Source organism: Triturus cristatus, chromosome 2_2 (assembly GCF_964204655.1).
Source record: "Triturus cristatus chromosome 2_2, aTriCri1.1, whole genome shotgun sequence".
Lineage (NCBI taxonomy): Eukaryota > Metazoa > Chordata > Amphibia > Caudata > Salamandridae > Triturus > Triturus cristatus.
In genome coordinates, this window is record NC_140582.1 from 348156670 (window position 1) to 348177008 (window position 20339).

The window sequence follows — 20339 nt, forward strand, 5'->3', positions numbered from 1 at the left end:
TATGCCATACTTTTGTCATAAGTAAGACTGTTAGCGCTCGAGTTGTTCGTTAGAACACTCTGGGACATTCTGTCATTGGGCTACATCTGGGTGATCTTTGGGCTACATTTGGGCTCTTTTGTCTCTGGTGGCCATTTTCGGAGACTTATTTATTATGATGTTTCCTAATTTCCTCATTTACTACAGTCTCCTCAGTAGGAAATACTTTTAGTTTTTTACTTTGATTCCATCAAGAAGGCATTCAGATGTGTCACAAATTTGCCATAAATTCAGAATGTTAGCACTCTAGTTGCTTATTAGATCACTGTAGTAAAGCTACTGCTCACCAGGGAAGTCTGCTGCTGGTATTGATAGTGCATGTTTCAGTCTGCATGTCAGAATTGTTTAATGAAATAGAAGAGGATTTGAGAAGTCACTCAAAATGTGCCCTAATTTTTCTTTCTGCAGCACTAATCATACTTTCTATGGCAAAATGAACCCCCTCATTTTGTTCCTTTTTAAATTAAATGTTTTAAGAATTACCCCTTTATTCAAACCAAGATGGCTTCAGGTGTGCCATACGTTTGTCAGAAGTAGGACTCTTAGCGCTCTAGTTGTTCTTTAGAACACTCTGGGAAGCTGCAGTAGAAGACAAAAGAATCAACTGACAGTCTCTGCCCTTGTTGGATGTACATGTTTTACTGAGAATGTCAGACTTCATTCTCACATGACTGAGAAAGGTAATGTGAATTTACAGAAAATATGCTCTCAGTTAGCTTATAGATCACCTTCCAAACCTCTGTGGGAAAAGCATGAGAAAATAGTTTTCTCTCAAACATGATTCATGATATCACAGCAGAAGGCTTTTTCACATGGTAAAATCACCTTAGAACACACCACAATTCCTAAAATGAGTATGGTACCATCAACAAATGATTTATAATGTAACTAAAGTCTTAAAACCTTCTATTAACTGCAATGCTTTTTAATGAGGTGCTATCATGTATATTGGTCCCAATATGGCTGCCAACACTTCTTGGATGAAGTGCTGACAGCCAATCAGATCTCACGATGAGATGTGTGGTTAGGCTTCGCCCAGATATATATGTGATTTTACTTTTGATTTTCTCAGGAACTACTGAACGGATTTACACAATTTAAGCAAAAGGCACATGCCTGACCTGAGGACTACCTCTTTGCCAAATTTCAAGTAATTCTGTTCAGCCGTTCGGGCTGTAGCTTCGACTAAAGGTCCTATGGGAAAATGCATGGGGAAAACGTGTTTTGGGACCCCCCTTTTTTAGCAGCCCCCGCTTGACGAATCACCCTGAGACTTTCAGGGTAGGAGCTGAGCGGAGCGCCCCATTAGTTTTGAAAATTTCACGAAGATAAGTCAACCGGCGCCAAAGTTATTCAAAATAGAATTTTCAGATTTCCTATGGGAACTCGGTCCTAACTATAACTATCTACTGGCGACCGCCAGTAGATAATATATATATATTATATATATTAATATATATATGTGTGTGGGTGTATCTTGTTTTGGTGCGTTAATACACAAAATTCAATGGTATAAAAGCCCATATTTCAAAGGAGAAAGTCTCATGTTATGTGGTATCTTCCCTCCACCTGATTAAAATTGTATGGTTACCTAATCCAAATGGACAGAAATACTGACAGGACAGCTTCAGTATTCTTGGAAAATGGCATTGTGAGCATCCTCAAAATCTTTGCATTTAAACATTTTGGATATCTCTTTCATTCATTCCGTGGGTATTAAGAGAGACAAATTGATGCCTATAAAAGAAGCATTTGCATATGTGAACACACTCTCTGACCAATTCACAAAAGTATTTATAAATATGAGAATCAGTACTATAGGAATGCTCTTTTACGTATTCTTCAGCCTTTGTAAATCTGCCCCAAAACATCCAATTCCCTATTAGTAGACTGCGAAGAGGCACAATCCTTTATATTTGTACTAATTGTACTCAAATGTTCCAATTTCCCCACTTCCTTCCCAGTTTAGATTTTATGGGGCTAATTCAAAATGAAATGTAAAAGTGCTCAAATGAGTAGTACTTTACTTATTTCAAAATGCCTTTATGAATATGCCTGAATATGCTCAATTACTTATTTCTGATAAATAAGAATACAAATGTATATCACATGTAGCTACATGTACCATTACACTAGCCAACGTATTCGTGTTCATAATATGACGTCTTCCTTTCAGGTGGTAAAAATGATGATTGTTGTTGTCGTGACATTTGCAATATGCTGGCTTCCCTATCACATCTACTTCATCGTCACTACATTGAACAAGCAGTTGAACAGATGGAAATACATCCAGCAGATTTACTTGGCTAGCTTCTGGCTTGCGATGAGTTCCACCATGTACAATCCTATCATCTACTGCTGCCTTAACAGAAGGTAAGACATTATTTGAAATCTATCTGTACCACATCCATCCCATGTGCCAAACCCTATTTTCTAGCCCCTCTGCATCCCCTGCAAAATGATCAGGCTGCTTTTAACTTGAGCTGTTTGAAAGCCAAATTATAAATGTTCTGGGGTTTATATACAAGCCCCTTGAGCCGAAAGTGCCTCACTTTTAACATGGGAAAAATTGACGCATCGGTGGCGCAAGGGGCTGGTAAAAAAGCCCCTCTGTGTTTAGCATTTGTAGTAGAACTACCGCTTTCATATTTGGTGTCTCCACTTTATTTCCGCATTAGACAGTTATTTTTAGGTCGAACATTCGAGACCTCTTGTATATACTTTAGTATATACTTTAGTATATATACTTTAGTATATACTTATATGTGTATGTACTTTGTGGGCACTGGAGATCAGCCCTAGGACTTGTCTGCTTCCGCTTAGGGACTTTTTCTTTCTGTTCAACTGCCTCTACTTAACTGTCTTGATAGAAAGCGACCAGCAGAGGTCAGTAAAATACCAGAATTGCTTTCTGCTGAGGGACTTTCTTTTTTTTGATTTTCTAGCAACTGCCTTTATTTAACTTTCTTGATAGGAAACGACCAGCAGAGGTCAGTAAACTACCAGAATCACTTTAGCATTCTCTAGGTTCCAGTCCATAGAAATTGTCTTCCACGAGCACCAGTAGACAATACATTTTTTTTCAAATCTTGTATTTTCAGTGATATGACCCCCGAAGGCCCTGGATTTATATTAAAAACAGAGCTTTGGACTATACCATTTCCAGCTGAAAGGCAATATTTCTCCCCATGTGTTCCCATACCTGGACTGTCACGCAGTTTGGTGCTTACTTTCCCTCCATGTTAAAGAACAGTAGATGTTTCAGCACCCAGGCTAATGTGCTGCATAGCTAAATTCATATAAGATCCCAAAGGCGAGATCGATAGCATTGCAAATGCTTGTTACATTTTGCTTCTATTTCATCATTTGCAATCTTAAACTCAGATTTAATATTTGTTCATGCAGGGCATCACAATAACCAAATTTGCTGCACAACATTGCAAACCAGGACAGAAGAGTGCAGAGCCATATCTATCAAGGCTGGCCTCCAGCTGCTTTAACCCGAAGCGCTGATGCTCTTAAAGGCTGCCTTGCATGTTCCACAGCCTTGCATAGGATTTTCACTGGAAGCATGCCCTTCCATTACCAATATCTAAGTCTGGTCAAACAGAAAGATTTCCACTCGCTGGATGTGTGGTCTGCAATTCAACACGCATGCAAAGTGTGGTTTATTTTAGAGAAATGAAAAAATGTTTCCTTGATAGCACTTGCTTCAAGGAGGCATTAGTTTTTGATGCCAAGCCTGGCTTGGCTATCTTAGAAGTCCAGGCTATGTATCGAAACCTATAGATGTTTGTTCTGATATACCCAAGTAACATTACAGCAACATATCCTTGACACAATTTACAGAAAGCAGCACAAGGTGTTTTTTGAACTGAGGAGACAGCAACTTTCTAGCACACAATGCCATTTGCACTGAAGAGTAAATAATATGCTCCACTTTGTGTCACTTTCCGTCACTGCACACTGGCTTGGTGTATTAGTGAATCTGGGCCATACTTTCTGCTTTTTGTCTACTAAATAAAGGTTTACAGGAGTGGTTCAGGAAATGTGATAGATACTACCCACACAAAATAAAGCACTGTGCCCCTTCTGCATCTGAAAAGGCAGGATGAGACTTCAAACTTTGAAAGCACTTGATAATTTGAGAAAAGTCTCTTAATTTGTAAGGAATTAATTTGAGTACCTTTCTGATCCCATGCCAATGGAATTGATTGGTGCATTCTCTCTATCAAGGTTTTCTGAATTTTAGAATTTGAGTTTTGAATTTGAGTAATTCTGAGATACAAATTGCTAAGGCTGTTAAATGCAACACAGCACAGATTTTACATTGACAGCAAGAAAAGGATAACTGAGATGGTCCTTCTGAAGATTTATATACTTCATGGTCTTATATGTGTATATGGCCTGGACTCATAGGGCCCGATTCACAGAACTAACTTAAGGCAAAATCCTAAACTTACTACCATCTTGGTATTCACAGAAGGCACTTACTCATTTTGGTATTCACAGAAGGCACTTACTCATTTCGGTATTCACAGAAGTTAGGACTCCTAACTTTAGGACTCCTAAATGCCTCCTGTGAATACCGAAAGTCTTAAAGTTAGGATTTTTCTCAGTATAGGAGTAGTAAAGTTAGGACTCCTAACTTTAGGACTCCTAAATGCCTTCTGTGAATGCCGAAAGTCTTAAAGTTAGGATTTTTCTCAGTTTAGGAGTATACCTTTACGACTCCTAAACTGAGAAAAATCCTAACTTTAAGACTTTCGGTATTCACAGAAGGCATTCAGGAGTCCTAAAGTTAGGAGTCCTAACTTTACTACTCCTAAACTGAGAAAAATCCTAACTTTAAGAATTTCGGTATTCACAGAAGGCATTTAGGAGTCCTAAAGTTAGGAGTCCTAACTTTACTACTCCTAAACTTAGAAAAATCCTAACTTTAAGACTTTCGGTATTCACAGAAGGCATTTAGGAGTCCTAAAGTTAGGACTCCTAACTTCTGTGAATAGCGAAATGAGTAAGTGCCTTCTGTGAATACCAAAAATGGTGGTAAGTTTAGGATTTTGTCTTAAGTTATTTCTGTGAATTGGGCCCATACTTTTTAAACGGGCCTCGCCCCACGTAGAGGCTGCAACAAATCACCATTTTGGAGTATTTTACTGCTGCAATCTGAATCCTCTGTGCAGCCACTGGTAGCTGTGTGGGCCTCAATTCTGCTCTTCATTCTGACACCAAGCCTTGCATGTCTGCATCAACGTCTGAGTGGCAGAATAGTCTGTCCCCTACTCTCCAACTGAAGGTAGAAGGCTCCTGCCAAGCTTGGGCCTTCGAACAGCGCCATAGAGGCAAGGGTGGCCAGAAACAAAACGTGTGTCTACTTAATCCTACCTCTTCACTCGAGGGCAAGTCAAGAGACACATTTGTGCCCCCCAGCTAAGCCTCAAAGCACTTGATCGTGTTTTGAGCCCTGGAACATGCTGGACCCTGCCCAGCCACGATGGCGCTCTAAATTGGCTCCTGTAAACTGATCCATCCAGGCACTCACAGATCACAGACACGACAGTTAGTTTTATACGCGTGTGTGGAATGGTAGGTGTTGGGAAGGGTAGAACCCAGATGTGCAGGTTACATGAGGGAATTGACATTCCGTCATGAAAGGGAGCTTATGAGTATGACTTTTCTCTAGAAACAGCATTCCAGTTTTTCAATGTTTTTTTTTATCTGCTGTGGACAGCTGAGATGCAACCACCAAAGGAAAAAGGCTTGTATAAAAAGTGGGGCTTCACTGTGCCAAGCATGCTGAAACTACTGCCAATAGCAGATATTCAGCATGGTCCCAGATCCCTTTATCATTATCAGCCAAGGGATTTGAGTAGTACATTTAAGATTTATTTTGCATCTTCAGTGCTAAATATCTACGTCTGTCACATTGTCTCAACTGTTTGTTAGCACTTTGAGAGCCAAGAATCAGCATCGTCATCACAACCCACCCTACATTCAACCTGGATCAAGGTCGCTGCTTTGCCTCAGGACTGCCAGTACTTTCAGATCACTTTGCGACTGATCAGCTAATGGGTCCCTTAGTTCAGGGTACTTTCCGGTGTACCTTCAGATTATCAGCAAGATGGAGTAGCTGCTTGGTTAGGAACTCTTGCAAGCATGCACCTTCTGTCTACAAGAGGCCTTCAGAACCCATTGTTCCAGGAAAGTGATAAGGTACTACTCTCTATAGACATCCATAATAGTATCAAAATGTAAGGCACCATCATGTGATGATAAAAGGAACCGTGTATGGGCCTAACATTTAGATACCAACTTGAAGGCATGAAATAGACACATTTTTTATATCACATTATCCACTGCTCTGCAAAGGAACGACCAAAGCAGTCTAGCTGAGGTTTGAGTGAGAATCTGAAAAAGCGGTATGTTTTCTTTGCCATGCATCCTTTACCATGTGGTACCTTTATAACGCAGAGTATATCATGCAGGTAAATATAATGAATGTCATTTTTCTTTAGTTTACAGTGCAGGACTTTATCACTCAGGAATATTCTGAGTATGTTTTTAAATAACATATATATATATATATATATATATATATATATATATATATATATATATATATATATATATATATATATATATTCACTGAAAAAACCATAGGTTTCAGGGGTGTTATAGTTAGCTGGACTTTTCACTTGTACAAAACCATTGAAATTCCCCCGTTATAGTTAGTTCAGCTAACTATAACTCGCGCGCCCGCAATGCCCTGCTGATGACGTCACATATTACATCACTCATGACATGGTCAGTGACATCACTCATGACATCACTGATGAAATCTCAAATGACATCACTGATGACATCACTGATGATATCATCCAGTGAATGTGTGTTTTTCTGAAAATTAAATATGTTTTATATATGTATATCTCAAGGTCGATGGAAGAATAAATGGATATATAAGTGTCTAAATGGATGATTTGTTTTTGAAAAATTGATTGTGTAACTGACTGATTAAGTGTATCATAGTGAATACATGGCTAAGTGAGTAATGTTTAAATATGTAAATATCTGTATCAGTCTCTCACTTTGTGTATAAGTGGCTGCATGGGTTGGTGAGTAGCTACATGGGTGTCTATATAGGTTATTAGTTGTTTTTTTGAGTATCAATCTGAGTGTCTGCATGGTTCGGTGGGGGGTATTACGTAGTGCATAGGTGCATGAATGAGTGACTCACTGTTTGTATGTGTTGAAGACAGCATGTGTGCAGGACTGTATGGGTGGATGAGTGTGTATGGGTGTGTTAGTGAGTGAATGACGGTCTCAATAGTGTCTTTATGAGTAACTACATATGTTTTAAACTAGTATATGTGACTATTAGTGTATATAAGTGAGTATATGTGAGAGTGAGAGATTGAAAGAGTTCCTGTATGAATAAGTATGTGTTTCTATAAGTGATTGTTTAGAAGACTAAGTATGTGTAAGTTTCCGTAGAAGTAAGTGTGGTGGTGTGTGTATAACTGTATATGCAAGTAAATGTATGTTTGATTCTTTATTAGCATGAGTGACTATGTGTGTGAGTAACTCTATGGATGAGTGGCATTGTGTAACAGGATGTATAGGTGTATGAGTACATATGATGAGTGAGTACATGTATGAGTGACTGTATAGGACTGTTGGTGAATGAGTGGATGTGTATGTGGATCTTAGAATTACTGAAGAGGTTGTTGTAACTGGTATTGGTATGTCCATTGTTTTGAAAATTTTAGTCTCTATTTTTGAATGTGTGTATCAAAGGTTATATTAGGGTGAGAGGAGGTCTGCCACTCTATCACAAGGATGATGTCATCAGTGATGTCATCAGGGATGTCATTTGAGATGTCATCAGTGATGTCATGAGTGATGTCACTGACCATGTCATGAGTGATGTAATATGTGACGTCATCAGCAGTGCATTGCGGGCGCGCGAGTTATAGTTAGCAGAACTAACTATAACGGAGGAATTTCTATGGTTTTGTACAAGTGAAAAGTCCAGCTAACTATAACACCCCTGAAACCTATGTTTTTTTCAGTGAATTTCTGAGGTTTTTTAAATGCTAATTCCTAACTATAACATGCCTGAAAACTATGGTTTTTTCTGTGAATTTCAAAGGTTTTTTAAATGCTAATTTCTAACTATACCTACAGAGATAGGACATGTGAAGAAAGAAGAAAAAATGCACAGAAAGAAAAAAAAGAAGTGCAGAAAGAAGCAACAGAAGTCCTCAAAGATGAAGAAAAGTGCAGGAAGAAGGATAACATGCAGAAAGAACAAAAAGAAGAGCAGAAAGAAGCCTTGTTGCAAAATCATCCTGTACCCTCAACTTTTTCAGACGGATACTGGTGGTAACTGAGTCTGACTAACCAGTCCTAGAGCCAGTGCTATGTTAAAAGACACTTAGAATACAGTGAAAACACCTACATACACTAGGGAACATTATGCGTTGGGGTCCCCCTGTGATTAGCATGACCTCCTCTGTAAGCCCCTAGTATATAATAGGGCTGGGGGGTTAAAACTACCTCTTAAAACAGGCCACAGGGCGTTTTTGCACACGTTTACTCAGGCCCCGTCCCCTCCCTTCACCACTGTGTAAACACGCCCTGTGTCCGTTTTTAGTTGGGAGATTAAGTTCATTTGAATCCTGAGGGTCCCTAGGGTCCAACTAGCCCACTAGGTACCTCCAGTAAGTGCCACAGAGCTGCGTTGCAGAGAGGTGTAAAAAGTGGCACGGCCTGGACCACCTCTCTGCAATGCAGCTCAGAGGCACTTACTCGAAGCACTTGGTGGGCTAGTTAGCCCCCAGGGGCCCTCAGTATTGAAGGGAAATTATATCCCCAATTTAAAACGTGCCATAGTGCGTGTTTGCACACGTCACCTCAGGCCCCGTCCCTCCCTTCACCACTGTGTAAACGCGCCCTGTGCCTGTTCTAAGTTGAGAGATTAAGTCCCCTTGAATCCTAAGGGTCCCTAGGGTCAAACTAGACCACTAGGTACCTCTAGTAAGCGCCACAGAGCTGAGTTGCAGAGAGGTGTAAAAAGGGGCTTGGCCTCAGGACAACTGTCTGCAGCGCAGCTCCCTGGCGCATACTAGAGATGCCTGTTGGGCTAGTTGGCCCTCAGGGACCCTCAGTATTGAAGGGGAATTAATTCCCCAACTTACAACTCGCCAGGGGGCGTGTTTGCAGAGTGCTGCAAGGAGGGGGCATGGCCTCCGGCACGATGCCAGTCTTTTCTTTATTTTAATTTTTTAAGAAGGGGGGCTGTGTGGTTCCCCTTCTTATTCTAATTTATTGACCCTGATGACCCCATCCCCCAGGGCCTGTCTCCTAATTATATTTTTTTGACCCCAATCCCCAGGGCCGGCCACTCTTTTTTATTATTTTAAAAAAATATATATTTATAGACACACCTACGACATGCTGGACAAACCGTACGTACCTATCACCATGACGATTTGCGTGATATTCATTAAAAGGCGACTATGCATACAATGAATCCACGTGGAATGTATTTACACCACTAGTGAAGCTCTGACATGTCTGATGCCCTACCGTGCCTAATCCCGGTAGACACCCTTGTCGTTTATTTATACAAACATGGGTAGCTATTGACGGGCACATTTAATACACATGCACACCAAGCCTTTCAAAGGGGATTCGACAAAAATTCGACAAAAACTATGCAAGAAACCCCCCTCACGGTTAATAAAACACACATCCACTGCCGAGAGTGTAATACTTTTTATTTTACTCTCTGGAAAGGGGACGAACATCACTTGCGAGTCACAGCGCGCTCCTGGCAGAGCCCAATGCTGTGTTACACCCACTATTGCCTACTGAGTGCCGCACACTGTGTTGTATTCCACTAGCTAGTGCATATGCTATGACACTCTCTAGCCCATGTGCACTGTAACACCACCCCGTGAATATGTCATGCCACACTTGTCTTCGCACGGGTTATATTGCCCCATCTAACGTGCCTTCCTCGATGCCTATGTTATAACGCACAGTGCTATGCCATACATATTACAATCTGGGATCCATATCTTTGTCACAGTGCATATGCAACGTTACACTCCCCAGCACATATTTTATATTACAACTTTAGAGACTAGTTAGGTTACACAACACTGCCCTGTGCATATTACACTCCAAGGCACATATCGCATAGCACGCGCTAGTGCCTGTGCTATCTCGCGCTCTCCAATGAATCTGTCATTGCACACAATGTATTGCATATTATATTTCACGCCCGGTTCATCTTATATCAGACTTTTTGGTGCATAGTTTATACCATACACTATATCTAGTTTTCATTTTCAATCGTGCTCTCAGGACTATGTTCTATATAACACTGTGTTCACCTACCCTTTTCACAGGAATTACATTTTGCGATAGAGGGTGGAGGGTCAGGGGGTGTTTCTGCCAAGTGAGCCCGGAGTCACAGTCACAAACTTCCTCTTCTTCCTGAATAAAAGTGAGATTATGCTGCAGACTTGTTCATATTTTAAGTAGTTCGCACAGACACACGTTTTAAAAACAATAAAGTTCCTAATACCCGCCTTCTCTCAACAGTTAGCTTGCTGCCCCATCCCCCTCCTCCCTATCCTCTGTTGTGTCAATTCATGGACTAGCCTCCTCCCTCCTGCCATGCATGGGCTGATGTGCTGCCACTGCCCTCAATTTAGTATGATGTACCAGTCCACTCCTCCTGCCCTCCATTGCCCAATTCTATGCCCCATCATTGACCTCCTGCTTAAACTCTGTGCTTAGCTTGCTGCCCCTATTCTCCTTCCCCCTGCCCTCCGATGTCTTTGTGCATGCCCCTGCTCCATCCTTTTTGCCCACCATGTTCCATGGACCTGCCACTCCTATCTACACTGAGTGTTCTGTTGAGCTGCCACTCCCCTCCCTCCTCACCTGCCTAACATTGTCAGATGACTGTAACCTGTCCCTGCCACCTCCACCCTGCCTGTCCACATGCCATGCCCCTATCCACTTCCTCCTGTCCTACATGGTCCATTGTACTGCCACACCCTTCTGCCCTCCCTGGTCTGTTGTGCTGCAACTGCTCCTCCTGCCTGCCCCGTGCGGTCTGTTGTGAGGCCCCTTCCCCTGAACTTTCTTGTCTGTGCACAGGTCCTGACCCTCCCTTCTATCCTCCATCGTCCTTTGTGCATGCCCCTGCACCCTCCTTCTTGCCCATCATAGCCATTGTGCTGCCACTAACCCTCCCACTTGCCATGCATGATCTTCTGTGCTGCCATGGCCCCTCCCACCTTCCCTGTGTGGTCAGTTAGCTGCCCCTGACCCCCTCCTACCTTCCCTCCATGGTCTGTGTGTATGCCATTACAGTCTCACTGTTGCTCTTCATGGTGTGTCTTGCTTCTAGTGCCCATCCTGCCTGACCTCCATGGCTATCTTGCTGCTCCTGCCCTGCCCCCTTGCCCCCAGCCCTCTGTTTACATGTGCAGACCCCTACTCCCTCCCTTCTGGCTTGTCTGTTCCATTGTAATGCCCCTGATCCGTCCCTCCTGCCCTTTATGGTCTGTTATGCTGCAGCTTTCTCTCCTGTCTGTCCATTATGGTCAGCTAGCTACCATTGCCTCTTGCCCCTCTGTTCTCTGTTGTCCATGTGCATGGTCCTGCCCCCTCCCTCTTGCTTTCTATGGATTGTTGTGCTGCACTCCCGTCCCGCATGCCCTGTGTGGTGTATTGTGCTGCTGCAAACCCTGATGCCTGCCCTGGTGGGTCAGTTTGGTACACCTCTCCATGTCCCTCCTGTCCTCTGTTATCCAAGTCCATGTCCCTACCCCATTTCCTTCCATGATCCAATGTACCATACTTGCGAACATTTTGAACTTGGTAAGAGGGAGATTTTGAAAAAAAACTGGGGTATTGATTTTCCCCTTTGAGTTACATTGAAAAAGAGGAGATTGTAGACAGGAGACAGACCAAATAAAGCCCATTTGAGCTTAAAAACATTGGACGTTTCCTGGCTAAATCGGGTCTGTTGGCATGTATGGTTGTACTACCATTGCCTCTTCCTTCTGCCCACAATGGTCTATTACATTGCCACAGCCTCTCTTGCAAGTCCTGTATTATTGGTTTGTTGCCCCTGCCCCCTTTCCACTGCCCTCCATAGTCTGTTGTGCTGCCACGGCCCTTCCTGCCTGCTCAGTGTGGTTAAATTGTTGCCTTTGCACCCTCCTACCTTCCTTCAATTTTCAGAGTCCGTGCCCCTGGCCTCTGCCTCTCAACAGTATCCTAATGAACAACTAGATTGCTAACATTCTATATTTATTACAAAAGTGTGGAACGCCTGACGTCATCTTGATGTAATCAAAACTGTAATACCTAGAGCATTTCCTTTAGAAATTACATATATGAGAGGGTGTTATTGGCATCAAAATTATGGTTAGTGCTCTAAAAGACTAAAATAAGGACATATTTTCTGAGTTTTCAAATAGCGACAAAGCACTTTTAAATTATTTGTTATCTTTATGTTTTTTTATCCAGTTGACTACTTGATTAAATATTGCACTTAGGGGAGAGGATGTGGTGTTACTTCCAGAACTGCAGACTTTGCAACTGGGGAACCAGGTTGGAGTTTCTGCTTCAGCTCGACATTCTGTGATTCTGGTCAAATCACTTAGTCTCCCCATGTCTACAACCAAAATTAATTTGTTCTTGTGTGATGTAACCAATGCTCATGTAAAGCACTCCAATACCTGACAAGTCTGCACTATATAACACTGCAAAAACAAAAACAAAAAATAAGTGTTTTGCACACTTCTGTCATTGGGCTATATTTGGGCTACATCTAGGTGATTTTGGGCTACATTTGGGCTCTTTTGTCTCCGGTGGCCATCTTGGGAGATTTATTTGTTATGAAGTTTCCTAATTTCCTCATGTACTGCAGTCTCCTCAGTAGGAAATGCTTTCAGTTTTTTACTTTGATTCCATCATGAAGGTATTCAGATATGTCACACATTTGCCATAAATTCTGAATGTTAGCACTCTAGTTGCTCATTAGATCACTGTAGTAAAACTACTGTTCACCATGGAAGTCTGCTCCTGGTATTAAAAGTGCATGTTTCAGTCTGCATGTCAGAATTTTTTAATGAAATAGAAGAGGATTTGAGAAGTCACTCAAAATGTGCCCTAATTTTCTTTCTGCAGCATTAATCATAATTTCTATGGCAAAATGAACCCCCTCATTGTGTTCCTTTTTAAATTAAATGTTTTAAGTGTTACCAGTTTATTCCAATCAAGATGGCTTCAGGTGTGCCATACTTTTGTCATAATGAAGACAGTAAGCGCTCTAGTTGTTTTTAAGAACACTCTGGGACATTCTGTCATTGGGCTATACTTGGGCTACATCTGGGTGATATTTGGGCTACATTTGGGCTCTTTTGTCTCTGGTGGCCATCTTGGGAGACTTATTTGTTATGAAGTTTCCTAATTTCCTCATTTACTGCAGTCTCCTCAGTAGGAAATACTTTCAGTTTTTTACTTTGATTCCATCAAGAAGGCATTCAGATGTGTCACACATTTGCCATAAATTCAGAATGTTAGCACTCTTTTTGCTCATTAGATCACTGTAGTAAAGCTACTGCTCACCAGGGAAAACTGCTGCTGGTATTGAAAGTGCATGTTTCAGTCTGCATGTCAGAATTTTTTAATGAAATAGAAGAGGATTTGAGAAGTCACTCAAAATGTGCCCTAATTTTTCTTTCTGCAGCACTAATCATACTTTTTATGGAAAAATGAACCCCCTCATTTTGTTCCTTTTTAAATTAAATGTTTTAAGAGTTACCACTTTAATCCAAGCAAGATGGCTTCAGGTGTGCCATACGTTTATCATAAGTAGGACTGTTAGCGCTCTAGTTGTTCTTTGGAACACTCTGGGAAGCTGCAGTAGAACACAAAGGAATCAACTGACAGCCTCTGCCCTTGTTGGATGTACATGTTTTACTGAGAATGTCAGACTTCATTCTCACATGACCGAGAAAGGTAATGTGAATTTACAGAAAATATGCTCTCAGTTAGCTTATAGATCACCTTCCAAACCTCTGTGGGAAAAGCATGAGAAAATATTTTTCTCTCAATCATGATATCCCAGCAGAAGGCTTTTTCATATGGTGAAATCACCTTAGAACATACCACAATTCCTAAAATTAGTATGGTACCATCAACAAATGATTTATAATGTAACTAAAGTCTTAAAACCTTCTAATAACTGCAATGCTTTTTAATGAGGTGCTATCATGTATATTGGTCCCAAGATGGCTGCAAACACTTCTTGGATGAAGTGCTGACAGCCAATCAGATCTCAGGATGAGATGTGTGGTTAGGCTCCGCCCACATATATATATGATTTTACTTTTGATTTTCTCAGGAACTACTGAACAGATTGACACCAGACCTGCAAAAGGCACTTCCCTGACCTTAGGACTACCTCTCTGCCAAATTTCAAGTAATTCTGTTCAGCCGTTCGGGTCCTAACTATAACTATCTACTGTCGACTGCCAGTAGATAATATGTATATATATATATTAGTGTATATGTATATATATCTACATCTACATCTATAGCTATGTACCTAGCTATATATATATATATATATATATGCATCTGACGAGCACCCCTGGTGGTCTGGCTGCACGTCCTCTACATGCAAACAACGTTGGATATTATCTACTGGCGGTTGCCAGTAGATAGTTATAGTTAGGACTGTGTTTCCATAGGAAATCTGAAAATTCTATTTTGAATAACTTTGGCGCTGGTTGACGAATCCTCGCGAAATTTTCAAAACTAATGGGGTGCTCTGCTCAGCTCCTACCCTGAAAGTCTCGGGTTGATTCATCAAGCGGGGGCTGAGAAAAAAGGGGGGTCCCAAAATGCGTTTTCCCCATGCATTTTCCCATAGGACCTTTAGTCGAAGGTACAGCCCGAACGGCTGAACAGAATTACTTGAAATTTGGCAAAGAGGTAGTCCTCAGGTCAGGCATGTGCCTTTTGCATATATGGTGTAAATCTGTTCAGTAGTTCCTGAGAAAATTGCATTTAAAAGTACATAAATATCTATAAGCACGCACCGTGTGCGCACGGTGCGCGCACCCTAACGTGCGCGAGTTCAATTCTGATTGGTGGTTACATGTCAGTCAACATTCGAATCGGTCGAAATCAGGAAGTGTCGGCCGCCATTTTGTGTGTTTGTTGTGTGACAGTGAAAAAGAAAGGTGGGGAACGTGAAAAGGGGGCAGGGTAGAGAGTTCGTGACCCCCTAGCCTTTGTCAGGGGGTCCCTGAAGGACCCCGAAGGGTGAAAAAAACATTTTATTTTTTTTTCAAAAATTCACGGTGTGGGCGCACCGTGGGCGCACGGTGAAAAACCTTAAAAAAAACATTCTAAACGAGCCATTCCAAATTACAGGATACAGTCAATCTATAACTATATACATAGGTAGTTTGTTGCAAAATAAATATATAAAAAATATAATAATACATACATAACTTAGCATTTAAAAAACCTTACAAATTCACTTAAAAAAAACATAGGTTTCACACACTTTATAGTTAGGAATTAGCATTTAAAAAACCTTGCAAATTCACTTAAAAAACCATAGGTTTCACACATGTTATAGTTAGCTGGACATTACACTCGTAAAAAAAACAATGAAATTCCCCCGTTATAGTTAGTTCAGATAACTATAACTCGGGCGATCGCCACTCTATCACAAGGATGATGTCATCAGTGATGTCATGAGTGATGCCACTGACCATGTCATGAGTGATGTAATATGTTACGTCATGAGCAGTGGATTGCGGGCGCACGAGTTATAGTTATCTGAACTAACTATAACGGGGGAATTTCATTGGTTTTTTACGAGTGAAATGTCCAGCTAACTATAACATATGTGAAACCTATGGTTTTTTAAGTGAATATATATATATATATATATATTGAAAAAACATAGGTTTCAGAGACGTTATAGTTAGCAATTAGCATTTAAAAAACCTTAGAAATTCACTGAAAAAAATGCAGGTTTCACGGACGTTATAGTTAGTTGGACATTTCACTCGTACAAAACCAGAGAAATTTGGCCGTTATGGGGGCATATCAGCATGGGCCGTCGATAATTATTGTTAAGCGCGCAAGGATAATTATCGCTGGCTATCGCTGGATTTTAGCGCTATCAGCGACGCTTATCTCCAAAGCGATAAGATTCCAAGTGCAAGCTGCCAAATTTGCGATTATCACTGGAAATCCAGCAATAATCGCACAACGTTTGGCGATAGTTTGATGATAGGGCAGGGCAGACTTAGCCATTATATCCACCTTCCATTGGATATAATGGCTAAGTCAGACTGAAAGCAGGCATAAGGAAAGTAGCAATAACCGCGGTTAGCGGTACTTTTCTTATCGCTACGCAGGTTAGCGTGCAGCTTGCTGATAGGAGAAAGGTCTGTTAGCGACATTTCGCATGTTCTTTTGGGGAGGAACACCCACTTTGCATCTCATTAGTGATGCAAAGATGGGCGTTGAGGAAACGGGTGCAAAGGCATTGAAACATGCGCTAGAGTGTCTTTGCTGATAGGGCGATAAAATTATCGCCACTTTTTGCCCGGACACAGACGCAAAAGCGGTGTTAATTTTATCGCGGGGCCTTGATGATATGCCCCATAGTTAGTTGAGCTAACTATAACCCGCGCCCCCACAATGCACTGCTGATGACGTCACATATTACATTACTTATGACATGGTCAGTGACCGAAGACCTTTTAGCAATACCACTGTGTAGGACTTACTGGATGTCCTTGGGGGCTAACTACCCCTCCTATTACCTCCAGTAAATCCCACACAGAATCATTGGTAAGTTCTCAGAGCAGGCCACGCCCCCTTTGCCCACCAGTCTGCAAACGCGCTCCCTGGCACGCTCTTGGATGGGGATTAAAGTCATCTTTGATGCTGGGTGTCCTTAGAGGCCAACTAGCCTACCTGACACCTCCAGTAAGCCCCAGATAGTGGGATTGCTGAGACATGCACACATGCCATGCCCTACCTCATCTTAATTAGTGCCCCAGGGAGGTGGTGGTCCCCGGGGCAGTATGGGGGGGCAGGAGCCCCCCACTCTTATTTATTAAAATGTAAGACCCCGGGAGGTGGCGGTCCTCAGGGCTTTGGGGGGCCGCGAGGCCCCACCACATAATACCAAATTTCCTAGGGAGGTGGTGGTCCCCATGGCAGCACGGGGGCAGGAGCCCTCCCACACACAGTTTTAAAAAATAGCCCCTGGGAGGTGGTGGTTCCCTGGGCTGTGAGGAGGGCAGATGCCCCCGCACATTATCAGCAAAGCCCCAGGCAGGTGGCGGTCCCGGGACCTGACTCACCCGGGGGCTTAAGGAAAACGAAGCACGGTAGACCGCGCTTCATTTAACTTTTCTGCCAAATTCGTGCACCCAGAGAGACGCTGGCCGAATCATTTTTAAACAAAATGCTTTTTATGGGCCTGAGGGTCCCACATGGACCCCCTGAGCTGGCCTAGGGATCAGTGTGTTTCTACCCTGCTCCCGTTTCTTCTTTTTTATCATTTCTTTTTACTGTTTGCTAGTGACTCAGTTTTACCGAGTCACAAGATGGCTGCCAGCACTTGGTTTGGAGTGTTGGCAGCCAATAAGAATGAAGCTCATGATTGGGAGGATTCGCGAATCCTCCTTAGTAACCAGATATCAATAATTTTTATTTTTAAATCTCTCAGGAACTACTGAACGGATTTACACCATTTAAAGCAAAGAGTGCACTCTCTGCCAAATTTGGTGCAATTCCATTTAGCAGTTCGGGCTGTAGCTGCGAAAAAAGTTCCTACGGAAATTAACATGGAGCAAACGTGTTTTGGGACCCCCCTTTTTTGTCGGCCCTCCCTTGACAAATCACCCCAAAACTTTCAAGACAAGAGCCGACCGGAGTGGGCTATTAATTTTGAAACTTTCGCTAAGATTCATCAAAGGGCACCAAAGATATTGGCAAATCAAAAAATGCTTTACCTACGGAAACTAGGTCCTAACTATAACTACCTACTGCCAACCGCCAGTAGATAATATGGATATATATATATATATATATATCACCAGGAACCCTCCTCAAAGAAAAGGCAGAGGCCACGTTAGGGGACGTCAAGGAGGATCTTTATTCCAATATGCAACAGTGCGGCGAATGCATTTCGGCTGTGTAGCCTTCATCAGCGCCGAAAATCAACAGGAGGTACAAACGTCTCCACGACTATTTAAGTCCTGCCACCACCGGATTGGATTATAATCCGCTCCGCCCCAGAGTCTTAAACCGCTCACCTGAAGTAGTACTCAAATGTTCGGAAGAACTACCTGTCCCAGAATGCAGTAGTTTTAACCGGGTAAGTGATGCGAGGGTAACCAACTGGTATTGCGGGCTGCAGGGCGTCGTGATGCTTTGAAACCAATATCCTGTGTTGCACGCGGAATATTGAAACCTCCATAAGTCCCCTGACCGCATTACCATTACATCCAGGTATATTCTTGGCGGGGGCAAAAAGCAACCAATGTTCCTCGCCAAGGTGGAGTCATATACCAGTATTGCTGGAGTCCTTGTGTTGGCAGTCATTCAGTAAGCAGCAAGCCTCGGAGGAAGGGCATAGCCCGAAATGCATCAGGCGCTGCTGGTGCTGGATGTTTCTGTTTCTTACCTCAATTTGAACGCGCTGAGTGCGCCCCGCACCTTTGGGTAACTGTGAACCTTACATAAATTACGGCCGACCCGGCCGGGGGGCGCACCGCCGGGAAATTCTACGGTTCCGCGCTGGTATCAAGATCGGCGCTGATACATCTGGTGTTGACTGGAAAGGGTGAGATGTCAGCAGAAGCACCCGTGATTTGGAAATATTGTACTTTATGCCTGCTTTCAGCCCACTGAGGTTTTATAGTAAGGACTACCAGTCCCAGAAGGCTTTGTGAAGATGATACTCACCTGAGTGCAATTTTGATTAAATATGGGAGTATTGCTGGAGTCCTTGTGTTGGCAGTCATTCAGTAAGCAGCAAGCCTCGGAGGAAGGGCGTAGCCCGCAACGCGTCAGGCGCTGCTGGCGCTGGATGCTTCTGTTTCTTACCTCAATTTGAACGCGCTGATGGTAGAGTGCACCCCGCACCTTTGGGTAACTGTGAACCTTACATAAATTACGGCCGACCCGGCCGGGGGGCGCACCGCCGGGGATTTCTACGGTTCCGCGCTGGTCTCAAGATCGGCGCTGATACATCTGGCGTTGACTGGAAAGGGTGAGATGTCAGCAGAAGCACCCGTGATTTGGAAATATTGTACTTTATGCCTGCTTTCAGCCCACTGGGGTTTTATAGTAAGGACTACCAGTCCCAGAAGGCTTTGTGAAGATGATACTCACCTGAGTGCAATTTTTATTAAATATGGGAGTATTGCTGGAGTCCTTGTGTTGGCAGTCATTCAGTAAGCAGCAAGCCTCGGAGGAAGGGCGTGGCCCGAAAGGAGCTGCGATAATTCCCGATGTAGGGATTCTCCCGCTTTGTGCCTTTTGAGCGGGAGCCCACCCCGCACTATTGCCGCCTTGAAGATTTGCCTATCGTAAAGCGGGTGCCCACCCCGCACTGCGGTGCTCGTTGGCGGGTGCCCACCCCACTTATGACATAATCGCAACGGGAGCCTACCCCGTATCGCCGCTGCCCCCGAGAACACTGGGCCGTCGCGCTGCCCGCGGCGACCCGGAAGTGGACCTTGGCAGCCTTCGTTGCGGGCGGGGCTGGAGAGGAGCCCGGAAGAGAAGCGCCGCGTCCAAAGACCCAGGCGGGAGCCCACCCCGCACTGGGACGTGCTGCCTTGAGGGTTTGGAGCCCGGCAGGCTCCGCATCCAAGTTCCGGGTCCCAGGAGGGGGCCCGGGTGAAGAGAGCACGTTGTTGGGACGTAAAGAAGCAGACGGGAGCCTACCCCGCGCTCCCATGCTCATGGAGAGCACCGCCTTCCTTCCAGCCTCACCTGCCGGCGAGGAGTCCGCCTCAGATGGAGCGGAGTCCCCAGGAGCAAGCCCGATGAGTCTAGAAGGGCTGGGGGCTCCGTGGGGACTATTGTTGGTGCCAGATAAAGGCACAGTGCAGTTCTGCCTTTAGCGGCCCCGGATGGCAGTGGGCCACTGCAACCCCACGGGCATGTTTTATTAAAAGCTCCAGTTCGCTCCAGCGGGGGCATTATTCTTT

The 20339-nt window shown here is 43.3% G+C and overlaps 1 protein-coding gene across 1 annotated transcript in view; it reads left to right on the forward strand.

The window, feature by feature from the left end:
- The window catches only part of TACR3 (tachykinin receptor 3), a 1209419-nt gene that overhangs the window by 1078375 nt on the left and 110705 nt on the right, over positions 1-20339 (forward strand). The window contains exon 4 of the mRNA XM_085641420.1: positions 2216-2412. Within this exon, the coding sequence (XP_085497546.1) occupies positions 2216-2412 (197 nt within the window). The remainder of the gene's footprint in view (positions 1-2215; positions 2413-20339) is intronic.